Source organism: Impatiens glandulifera, chromosome 8 (genome assembly GCF_907164915.1).
Source record: "Impatiens glandulifera chromosome 8, dImpGla2.1, whole genome shotgun sequence".
Lineage (NCBI taxonomy): Eukaryota > Viridiplantae > Streptophyta > Magnoliopsida > Ericales > Balsaminaceae > Impatiens > Impatiens glandulifera.
Genome location: NC_061869.1, coordinates 46,612,598 through 46,625,766, shown reverse-complemented (window position 1 = coordinate 46,625,766; position 13,169 = coordinate 46,612,598). Strand labels below are relative to the sequence as shown.

The 13,169-nt window shown below is 30.1% G+C and overlaps 1 protein-coding gene across 1 annotated transcript; it reads right to left on the bottom strand.

Annotated features, from left to right (window-relative positions):
- Positions 1-10,813: 10,813 nt before the first annotated feature.
- Positions 10,814-11,404, bottom strand: LOC124913395. The gene is made up of 2 exons (XM_047453979.1): positions 11,081-11,404; positions 10,814-10,993 (listed from the first exon to the last, which is right to left on the bottom strand). Exons 1-2 carry the CDS (start codon positions 11,402-11,404, stop codon positions 10,814-10,816), a joined length of 504 nt encoding a protein of 167 aa, XP_047309935.1.
- Between the last annotated feature and the right edge of the window lie 1,765 nt (positions 11,405-13,169).

Here is a 13,169-nt window from a genome sequence, read left to right as displayed (position 1 = left end):
AGCATAACCAAATATCAAATTAAATCATTGTTTGGATAGTAATAATATTTTACATTGCGTAGATCATTTTCAAAAAAAAATAATATTCTTATAGTTTAAAGTATTCATCTACAATGCAGTCAGTATTTTCATATTTTTTAAACAGAATTGAAAACTTTAATAACGATCGATTACAAAGTTATACAATTATCTCAGAACAAGAAAGACATGGTACAAGAAGGAGAATGAGATTATCTAATAGGGACCAACAACAAGATTATTCAAGGTTTAAAAAAAAATCCATTTTTTTTTGGTTTGTGTAGATAATGCAAGACCATAAAAAAGATGTTACAAAAAAGTAGACGGGCTACCATGGCGGGGAGGGCCTACCCACCAAAACCCATCATGGTCCATAGCGGGCTGAAAATCCCAACTCAACCAAACTTAAGGTGGGTTGCAAGTTAGGTGGGTCAGTCCGCGGGTTGTCTCATTACAAATAAAAATTATTAATAATTTAAAAAATAAGAGTTTAAGAACATGATCAAATAGTCATAATACACACCAAACAAAAGTCTTGTCTATCGTTACACATTAATTGACTAAATAGTTCAACAAAGTAACTAAAATTTGAAAAATTCATAAAATATAAATTTTAATAAAGTCATTTTTTTTTAAATATCATCAATCGATATATAATTCATGTCAAATCATTCTCCATCATCAAATTTCTCTTTAATGTCTGCATCAACATCCTCTAGAACATTTGATCATTGCTTGGATAATATTGATGTAACTGTTACGTTGCCTTCTTGATTTTTATCTACATATGAAATATACAAAAATGAAGGTAGTTAAAAGTTCAAATCAAAATAAACTAATATATGAAGTCAAAAGTCACAAATAAGTCAAGAATATAATTAAAAATTTGTAAATAAAATTACCGATAGCATATACATGTAAGCAATTGCGAGTAAAAATAAGAGTTTGCACATTTTCAGGAAGAGTGGAACTTCTATACTTGGTAAGCACCCGAGCACCAATGGAAAAAGTTGATTCTGATGCAACAATAGTTATAAGAATAGCCAAAACATCACATGCCATAAGTGAGTACCAATTCTTTTGATTCTTCTAATGCTCCAAAACATCCAAATATTGATAATATACAAATTCAAGTTTTGGCTCCTCCAAATTAGGGTCGCAAATGAGTCAAGCTACTCGTGACCTACTCGCGAGCCGTTCGGTCAAAACTCGGCTTGAGCTTGACTTTGACCGAGCTCGAGTCGAGCCGGCTCGTTTAATATTCGAGTCAAGCTCGAGCTCATATAATGTTTGCTCGATAACTTGTCGAGCTTTTTCGAGCCTCGTAATATATAATTTATTATTATTTAATATTAAAACTCAAAATTCAAATAATATATTTTTTCTCACTCTCTCTCTCTTTCTCTTCAAAGCCCATATAAATGTTCACAATCCATAAAGTAAAACTCTAATTCCTAACATATCTACGCGACTCTTCATCTAACCTAATTGTCTTTATCTAATCTACCTACCTCTTCTTCAATTCTTTCCTTCTTCCTTCATTTTCTCTTCTATCTTCACCATTTATTTCACTACTCACTCTTTACCGTTTCTTTCACTCTTCATATTTTCTTCATTCATCCTACACTATTTCTTTAGATCTTAATCTTTTCTTCTTTAGTCTTCACAATTTTTTCACTCTTCATCTATTCATTTTCTTCTTTTTCCGTCTTCACATCTCTTATTTAGAAGAGGCTTACAGGTAATTAAAATTTATTTTCACTTTTATAATAACTATTGTTTTTGCTTTTTATTTAACTTTAATTTCTTTTTACCTTAAGAAAATTCAGTAACAAAGAAATGAAAAAACTATTTTATTGATTAATTCATTGGTAATGGTAAGGTACTTTTTTCATGTATTAAAACTTATATATTCTTTTATTCATTTTATGCTTATATATTCTTTTATTCAATTTATGCTTATATATCTTTTTTTTCATGCATTAGGAGAAACTTATGCTTCGATTATTCTATACATAGGTTGGATGAATATATAGAATAAAACATGATAAAATAGACGGAAAAAAGTAAAATAAAGTTTAATAAATTATATATAATAAAAGTAGATTATATATAATATTGAAAAAGATAAAAAATGGTTAATATATTATATATAATAAAAGTAATATTAAGGATATAATAATTAGTTTAGAATAAAAAGAAATAAAAATGGTTAATATATTATTTATAATAAAATATATTATACTTATTAATATTGAAAGTGATAAAAAATGATTAATATATTATATATAATAATAATAAATATTATGGATATAATAATTAATATATTATAATATATAATATATAATATATTATAAAAATGTTTAATATATTATATATAATAAAAGTTTATTATATATAATATTGAAAGAGATAAAAAAATGTTAATATATTTTATATAGTAAAAGTATAATATATATAATATTTAAAGAGAAAAAAAGTTAATATATTTATTATATAAAATATGGAGAGAAAAAAAAGATATATATATATATATATATTATATATAATATGTTTTGAGAAAAAAATAATTTATAAGATTAATAATATTTATTATAATATATAAAAAGTAATAAATTTTTGCTATAAGTTAGATTTTTCTTAGAATTTGGTTACACTTGCACCCAAATAATTCAAATATATATAATAATATTTATTAGAAAACATATCGAGTTAATAAATCGAAAACATTATTTGTTAATTAACTTATATTTACAAATATAATGTCAACTCTACTTTGTAGGGTGATTGGCTTCAACATATAAATATAATGAAAAAGAAGATTAAAGTAAATTTTCATTATTAAATTATTATGTTACCTACTGAATTTTATCACATATTTAATTGATTTTTCATTTTTTCAAAAAGAGAAGATATACCAAGAAATTTTGTTGTCGGCATCTACCTCTTAAAGTAAGTTAAATTTTAGTTATTTGTTTTAACATTTATTTTTTATATTAATTATTTTTAAGATTAAACATTTTATATTATTGAACGCGAGTAATTGTACGTGTGTTATGATTGAAGAACATGAGTTAAAAAGATTAATATATTAAATGTTCAAACAAATTATATAGTTTTGTTCTTTTATTTTTGAATTTTATGTTTTAGAATTTTGATTAGTAATGGTGATTTAATGTTTTGGATTATCATGTTTTAGAATTTTGAATAGTTATGATTGTTTCATATTTTAATTTTGAAATATCATGTTTTAAATGTTTAATATGTATGTAAATTAATATTTTAATTTACAAATAAATTTGGTTCGAGTTTGAGCTCGAGTTTGAGTTTGAGCTTGAAAATTCAATTTTTGTTCAAGCTTTCGAGTCAAGCCGAACTTGTAGGTAATATAGTCGAGTCGAACTCGAGCTCAAATTTATAAGATCGTTCGAGCTCGAGTTCGAGTCGAGTTTATAAATACTTAATCGAGTCGAGCTCGAGCTCCAACAAGCTTGAATTCGGCTCGGCTCACTTGCAGCCCTACTCCAAATAGAGATCCAATTGAGATTTTTCAGCACTTGTAATTTTTGGCTCTCATATGCCATCATTTCCTACATTAATTTAAATAGTTATAATAAGAAAATATAAACTAATTAGAGAGTATAAATAAAAAACATTAGAAAACTTACATAAAAAATTCTCTTACTTTTTCCTTTAACTGCTCATACACTTTGGAGAGGTATGTGTGTTAGAAGATCGTGGTTGTGAAGAATTTGTTTCGTTATTATTAGAATATTGGCCAAAAAGCTTATAAAATATTCTCTTCACAAGTTCCATCTTCTCTTGGCATTTAACATAATCACTCTCAACTTTAGAATAAAAAAAATTCTAACATCGAAAGCTTAATATGTAGGTCAAAAATAGCTCTAAATGCAAGCACTGTGCTGTATTGATTCCAATACTTTTCAAACTTCTCCATCATTCTTTTACACATATGACTTACCACCTCATCTTCATTCACTAAGTTTTCCTTGGGTTGATATAAGGCTATAAATCAGATTAGATTTTCTTTTTCCAACCCGCGGGTCAACCCAAGTCTGACCCGCCTAGACTTGCGACTCGAGCGAGCTGACCTTTGTAGGCCCATTTTCAAATGGGTTGCTAATATTTCAACTCAACTCGTCTAAATTGTTTGGTGGGGCGGGCCAACCCAACGAGCCTAACCCAAAGTGACGGCTCTAGTCAAAATACACTCTTAAAACCTTTCTAGATTAACAAGGAATTAATTTTAGCTCACACGCACAAGTTTATATTGGTATTCAACTTAAAAGAAGAAAAGTAGGAAAAATAAAATAAATTTTAATAATTTATTAAGAAAAAACGAAAAATTTGTTGAAGGTTGAAAAGGCTAAACTTTTATCACGATTAGAAAATGAATTTTTAGTTAAAATTACTTTACAATAACTCTCAAATTATCTCATTATTATTTTCAAATTCTAAATTAGGGATTGCAACAGATACCCTATTTGCCGGGTAGTGCAATACCCATTCCCAAAACCAACTTTCATTTCACTATCCAGTCCTGACTCTGAATTCGACATGTATCTCTATTTGTATCATCATCTCCGACAGATACCTCATTACTCGATTATATATGTATAAAATTTAGATGTTGAAAAAAAAAAATAACTTTATTAGATCATAAATAACTTTAAAACTAATGATATAAAAAAATATAAACATTACTTACCTACATACTTATATTTATATTGTAGTGGTTAAAAAATATATAACAATATTATTATTATTAGAATTGAAAAAAAGTTAAAGAGAATAAATGTTAAAAAATTAAAATAACATTTTGTTATTAAGAATTGTGAAGATAAATAGTCATAAGATGTAAATATTTTGGTTGACGTAAATAAAGTGTGGATATTTTTATTGTAAAAATGATAATGATTATGAATTTGAAAAACTTAACTCAATAATAAATATAATTTATATATATATTAACATTAATATAGTCCATATTAGTTTTAGGTCTAACAAACTCCTCATCCCCTAACAAGTAACCTTCTCCCATTCTTATACTGACCCCGAGCATCGGTTCCTAGGGTAACATTGTCATCAATATTCCTAATTTTAGTTTTTAAATGAATCACTTCACTGGTCTTTATTTATAGAAAATAAATTATGAGAGTAAATGAATTTATTGGGTTAAATCATAAAATATGAAAGAAAAAAAAGAAAAAAAAGTGGTTGAGAACTACTTTTTACTTCTAATGGCTAAAAATTCCCTGCTATTGGATGGCAAAAAATAACTATCCTTTATTTAATATTAATAAAATGTTTCACAAAAATAACGATTTAAAAAATGGGTGGTTATTTTATGCGTTAAAAGGAGTTAAAAATAAAAAAGTACAAGGCTATACAGCGGCACTTTAGAAGTAAATAGTATCCAAATTGAACTTTTAGATACATGGTGGTCTCTAGGTTTTCCTAAGTTCAAAGATGGTTAAAGTATGAATAAAGTTATGTTGGTCAAGAAGTCTCAATATTGGTACACAGTCAAAAGATCTGTTGGGCAAAAACCTTTAATAAATACATTTTCCAAATTAATCATTTTGGTAGACTGGAGATAATGCTAATTAACAATGAACTTGAAAGAGTATTATTTAAGGTATTAATCTCATAGATAATAATATGAGATGATAAATTTTATATGGTAAGAAAACAAATATTGAAGAACATAAATAGATCGCATTAAGGGTCCGAAGAAAGATAACATTAAAGTTTGTGATGCTGGAATTGGGAAACCTCTAAAGTCAAAGAGATAAAGATCAAATTAATGAAGTGTGGTGGAATTAAAATAGTCATTTTTGGAGATTAGCCGTCATAGTATTTAATTATCTAGTATTAAAGTTTATTTAATTTTTTTGGGGAGTTGTTCCAACTTCCTAGTATTAAAGTTTATTTACGTTTTTTTGGAGAGTTGTTACAACTTCTTAGTTTTGCCTATTTATAGGCCTTTTTGTAATCGTGAAAGACAACTCATTTTTGAATAATAATTACCTTGAGCTTTTAAGTTTGTTTAGAAGTTTATCTTTTATTTATCTTGCTCTAAACTCTTTTGGTGGATTCCTAGAGTGAAGAGTGTCGAGTGACTTCTTGTGTTACTTCATATCTATCTAATTTCTCGGTGTTAAAGTGGTATTAAAGCTTTGGTCTACAATGGCTGGTCGGAGAAGAAGAGAACCAAACGATGATGATCCTTAACCTCGTCAAAGAGACCTTCGTGATATTGAGTTAGAAGATTTAAGGAGACAAGTGCAACAACTCGAGCAACGCCTTGCGCGTGGCGAACATCGTGAACATGATGTTGATGGTCATGATTCAGATGGTGGTTCTAGAAATAATGATGAGGATTTCAATCCATTTCATAATGATAATGACGCAAGTGACCGTGTATCTCGTGGTCAACGGTTCCAAAGAAACAATGTCCGCCACAAGTGTTTAGATTTTAAAGTTGATATTCCAGATTTTGAAGGAAGAAATAATCCTGGCGAATTCATTGACTGACTCAATACAATTGAGAGAGTTTTTGAGTTCAAAGATGTTCAAGAAGATATAAGGTGAAGCTAGTGGTTATCAAATTTAAAAAATATGCGTCAATTTGGTGGGAACACCTTAAGAAGCAACATGTGCGTGATGTCAAACAAAAGATCAGAACATGGGACAAAATTTACAAGGAGTTAAGTAGGAAATTTTTGCCAAATTAATTATCGCCAAGATTCTTTTCTCAAATATCACAACTTCAGGCAAAAGGATCTATTTGTGGAAGACTACGTGGCTGAATTTGAAAATCTTATGATACGATGTAATGTTTTGGAGCCGGAAGAACAAACTATTTCTCGTTTTCTTGGAGGGCTACGATATGAAATTGGAAATGTGGTCCAATTGCAGCAATATTTTACATATAGTGATGTATGTCAGTTGGCTCTCAAAGTTGAAAAACAACAAAAAAATCGAGTCATTTTGGGGGACGTTTCTCATCGGGTGGTGGTGCCTATAACTGAGGAAGTTCTTCTACTTCCAAGAACTATCCAGCTATAAAAAATGTAAAACAGAAATCTTTTACAAGTAAGGATGGTGGTGCTAGTTTTTAAAAATCAAGTGGTCCGACTAATCAAAAAACTTGTTTTAAGTGCAAAGGGTTCAGACATTTTTCCGCCGATTGTCCAAATCGAAGAATCATTACTCTCATTGAGGAAGAGTATGAAGAAGAGAATGAGGAGATAACACAAATTTATGATGAATGTAACGAGGAGGGAAATATGGGGAAGCTTTAGTAATACTGCGTATCCTCAACACCACTTATGTTTCAGATGATTCATGGCTTCGTAATAATATTTTTCACACTAGATGCACGTCAAATGGCAAGGTGTGTGACATCATTGTCGATGGAGGAAACTACAAAAATGTTGTGGCTACAGCTATGGTGGAGAAGCTGCAATTAAAAACCGAAAATCATCCTCGACCTTACAAACTATCATGGCTTTGGAAAAGTAATGAAGTAAAGGTAAATAATCGATTTCTCGTTCAATTTTCTATTGGAGACAAGTACAAAGATGAAGTTTGGTGTGATGTTATCCATATGGATGTTTGTCATTTGCTTCTTGGAAGACCTTGGCAATTTGATAGGAAAACGCAACATGATGGATTCAAAAACACCTATACTTTTATAAAAGATGACGAGAAAATAATTTTGGGACCTTCAGGAATGATGAACATTGTTAAACCATCAAAGGAAAAAGGAAATAATTTACTCGCCAAATCACAATTTGAGGATGTAATGAATGAATCCTTGGGGGCATTTGCATTGGTGGTTTTGGAAGAAAACAAGGAAGATAATATCATTCCTCTACAAGTGCGGCCTCTTTTACAAGAATTTGTTGATGTCGTACCTGAAGAGATTCCTACGGGCTTCCTACGAGCCTTCCTCCCATGCGAAACATTCAACATTGCGTTGATTTAATCCCTAGTGCGTCGATCCCAAATAAAGCTGCTTATATAATGAATCAAATTAATGAAGTGTAGTGGAATTCAAATAGTCACTTTTGGATATCAGCCGCCATAATATTTAATTATCTAGTATTAAAGTTTATTTACTTCTTTTGGGGAGTTGTTCCAACTTCCTAGTATTAAAGTTTATTTACGTTTTTTTGGAGAGTTGTTCCAACTTCTTAGTTTTGCCTATTTATAGACCTTTTTGTAATCGTGAAAGACAACTCATTTTTGAATAATAATTACCTTGAGCTTTTAAGTTTATTTAAAAGTTTATCTTTTATTTATCTTACTCTAAACTCTTTTGGTGGATTCCTAGAGTGAAGAGTGTCGAGTGACTTCTTTGTTATTTCATATCTCTCTAATTTCTCGGTGTTTGACATTCGTTTAATGATAAACAATATATTGTTAACTCTGATTATCTAATCAAAATTTAAAATAATTTACAAAACGATAATATATTTGGGGAAAATTGGAATCTAAATTGTCCACAAAAAGTGAAAACAACAATGACACTAATAATTTTTTTAGTATTGGAATCTGAAAAGTGAATCTCAATTGGAATCAATTTTTTTAAAAAAAATTGTACCACTCATATTATGTGATTGTGATTTTGTCAAAAATATTTGACACAAATCAAATATTCAAATAAAGTATCCTCACCCTAATCATTTTTCTTGAGAAATTGATGCTCTAAAGAGCATTGACCTGAATATACTAGAAGATTTGAAAATCAACAAATAATTTTACGTTCGGAAATCAAGATATGGACAAAAACCGGATTGTTATGGCCACTGCACAAGGATTCCGAGCATATTCCTAACTAACCTTACAAAGTTATAAGAAATAAATCATCCAAAATAACCACAAAGAAATATTGACCAAGAGGAAATCATTGTAAATATGGATGCGACTCTCATTAAGATTACGAAGAAAAATTATATTGCAATGATATTTTGCTTACCAGAAAGAACAAAATCTATTCAAGGTGTTTATGTCACAATTATTGACATAGAGGTTTTAAGATTTGGAAAAAAAAAATAGTTATAGTAAATTACTTCAACGATGTCATCCTATGTTCTAACTATCAAATAAGTATTAAAAATCTTGAAACATCAAAATTGAACCCATACTAGAAGTCTAGAAGCGAGGCCTACAAGAATATGCATCCTTAAATATTTAAAAGTCATGAAAGGTTTCAAAATAATTTGGACTGAGAGAACTAAACTCTACACCACATTGGATAACAATGTTAAGTCTTAACTGACACTCTCAATTACTTCATTTAAATAACAAATAAATTCAAGTTAATTATAAAGAAATAACTAAATAGATTCGGAGATGCGAGAATAAAACAATTCAGAGATATTCAAACCCTAGAAAAAAATGAATAGTCATACAATTCGGTCAGAAGGGGAAATTCATCTTATATTGATGAACTGAGACATCGAAACGAAAGAAATAATTGCTTCGTAAATGAATCTGAACAAATTGTTGATGAATTCGATTATCGACAAATCAAGCTGAATGGAAGACAACTTGATAAACATAGTGTAGGAAAAGAAATAAGCTAAGAGAATATTTATGCAACTAAAGTATTGGAGAGTCTTTTGATTTTTTTTTCTTTCACTTAAACCATATTTATTTCTTTTAAATTTGCTTTAAGAATTTTGATACATTAATACATATAAATTTTTACTTAAGAAAAGAAATAACTTGCTATTTTCATAACTAAGATATTTTTATTTTATTAATATTTTAAAATATTTACTTAACATTTTAAAATATTAAATAATAAATAATATAGATATTTCAGTTATTTTATTTAATTAATTAAATTTTACAATAATAATATATAATTTTAAATAATTCAAGATTACTCAAGCAACCCAAAATCACACTAAGACTAGAGTACATGAAAATGTATTTAATGGAAGTATGTTCAGACTATTAGTTCACATACAGACTTTTTTTTTTTAGCAACTTCAACATACCATGATGTCAAAAATGAAATTGGTCTACAATAACTAACATTATAATATTTGATTAAGTAGGAATTGGAAAATAATCTCAAATAATTTATAATCTTATAATTTCTCTTATTCTTCAAATTATAAATCAGAATATTTTATACATTAAACATAAAATATCAAGTGTTTAAACCATTCAAACCAACATGAATATCAAACCGATCTCAACGGTTCAGTTGGTTGATTCAGCGGAACTGAAAACGTTTAAGCCGACCCAATATTTAAATAAGAAGGTATCAAAAATTGTATATTAAATCAAAATTGATGATTAATATAATATAACTATTATGTGACAACACTTTTAATGCAAAAATAATGAGAGAACACTCTTACAAGTGTAAAGACTTTTTAGAAAACTAAAATATTAAATTATGAGTAGTATATAAGAGATAAACTATTGATTATTCCTTATTTGAATGTTTATTAAAAAAAATATTAGTATAATGTAGTATTTTGGAGAATAATTATTATGATATTATTCATATAAATATAATATAATCTTTTTTTTTTTAAAACGACTTAGTGTCATTTTATTAAAATTCCAAAACGGGAAAGAAAACGGACATAGTTTCCTCTAACTTTTTAACAAACCTAAAAAGTTAGAATAAAGTTCAAGAATCAAACAATTTTAACAAAGCAACATACATGACTTACAAACAAAACATAAAGAACTAGCTAGCCTCAAAACATTTAAAAGATGTGACTTCATCATAATTGACTTTTCATTCGTGACAAAGGACCCATTCCCGCCCGCCTTTAGGAACCCGTCTCCACGTTCTAATTAGCGCACCACAATCAAATACAATGTCGCTCAACACATGATCAACGTTTCGACGAACTCTACCAAAGACTCTAGCATTTCTCTCAGCCCATAAATGATAAACAATGGCAGCAAACTCACACTTAAAAACATTAGCATGAAATTTACTACCTTTAGATAAGACTTGGGCAGCAACTTTTATATCCTCCTAGGACCCCGACAAGCTCACAATTCCCATGGCTACAGTAAAAAGATTCCAAATAGACCTAGCAAAAAAACAGCCACCCAAAAGATGATCAATGGACTCCGCAAATCCACTACAAAGAACACAATTGGCGTCCGGAATATCCATATAAGCACGAATACGATCACGGGTACTAAGTCTACCACGGAAAGACAACCAAAAAATAAACCGGTGTCTCGGAATGATTTTCAAGGACCACACAAGTGAAGCCCAACTTACAATTTGACCTCTTTCCCGAATAACGTTCCAAATCGCACTTGACTTAATTTTCCCATTTTCTTCCACTTTCCACAAGTGCACATCAGCCATATTACAAATATTGAGACCGTTCAAATGATCAATAGCTCTTTTGCCTTCCAAGACTCTAGTAATAACCGAAACCCAAAGTCCGCTATGAATGTTATGGACTGTGGAAGCCGCACAATCCCTCCGGATCCTTAGGCCTCAGAATTCGTCTCTACTAATCAATGGTTTGTTTTCGAACCACAGGTCGTGCGAAAACAGAGTGCCACGACCATCACCAATTCGGATGTCAAATATCGAACCAATGTTGTTTTTGAGCTTCAATATATTTTTTAATGACCAAGCCATGTCGTCGGTAATTTTGCACGTCCATATGCTCATTTCACGTTTCATAAATCGGGAGTGCACCCATTTGACCCATAAGGAATCCTACTTAGATTGTAAGGCCCATAAATGCTTGTAAGTAACGACACGATTCCATTCGACAAAATTCTTCAAACCCACACCTCCTTCGTCCTTAGGTTTACACACATCTGTCCACTTGACTTCCCCCCCCCACGGCCATGAGTGCCCCAAATGAAGTCCCGTAATAATGTATCAAGCTCCCGCATCACCTTCTTAGGAAGAACAATCTGTTAAGACCAATACCCGATAAGCCCCATTACCACGCTGCCCGCCAATTCAATCATTCCCGCATAAGATAACTTCTTGGCTGCCCAACCCATAATCACGTTTTTGACCTTCTCAATACGAGGCATGCAATGTACTACATGAATCTGCCTTGCCGTAAGCGGAATCCCCAAGTAACGGACCGGAAACGACCCTTCGGATATGTCCATGATATCTTGTATCCTTGCCTTTGTCTCGTCATTAACACCGCCATAGAACGCTGCACTTTTTTCCTCATTAATCAATAAACCTGTAACATCAGAAAAGAAGTTAAGAACATCTTTTATAGTTTTAACGATATCAACATCGGCGCGTGCAAGAACAAATAGGTCGTCAGCAAAACAAATGTGAGTAATCTTCTCCTCTTCGCAGAAAGGGTCGAAAGTGTAATGGCGGTTCTTTCGGAATGTCGTTAAGACACTCTTAAAGACCTCCATGATCAACACAAAGATAAAAGAAGAGAGAGGGTCACCCTGCCTCATGCCACTTTCGCCTTTGAAGTAGCCACTGTGCACTCCATTGACACAGACAACGAAACGAGAGGTAAAAACACACTGCATAATCCATTCAATGAAGATTCTAGGGAAGCCCGAGACGACAAGAAAATCATTGATAGTTTCCCACTTGACGGAATCAAAAGCCTTGCGAATGTTAATTTTAAACGCGACCCGAGGTGAGATCCTTTTTTTCCCATAACCTTAAGAATGTTCTGCATTAAGAGAATGTTATGCGATATAGACCCGAGGCGAGATCCTCTTTTTCTTAATATATTGCATTAAGAAAATACAATATAATCTTATTTATAAGTGTTTCATAAATTTTACTAGTGCACCTTATTAATAAATATGTATATATTATTTATAAATTGTGTTATAAAATCTTATTTATATTTGTTCATATCATGAAAATTGATAAGGATTGTTATTTTTTAATATATTTTATAACTAATCTGTCGATGGATCAAAACATTTAAGTTTGACAAAATTGATATTTTAACGGTTCAAACTAAATCAATCAAACTGACAAACAATTCATTTGAAATTTAGTAAATTAACATCAATAGTTTATACTTGCAATTGGATTAATAAATGGAACTGCAAACCAAACTCCATATAGTCTTATATCATTATATATTTATTCCCTTAAAATCTTTACTTTCTGA

What these genes read in the sequence shown, in the direction of transcription:
- LOC124913395 (XM_047453979.1), bottom strand. Translation starts at nt 11,404, where the DNA reads ATGGCTGATGTGCACTTGTGGAAAGTGGAAGAAAATGGGAAAATTAAG. An exon ending in TTACTGTAGCCATGGGAATT is followed by an intron (nt 10,994 to 11,080) that starts GTGAGCTTGTCG and finishes AATGTTTTTAAG; the next exon opens with TGTGAGTTTGCTGCCATTGT.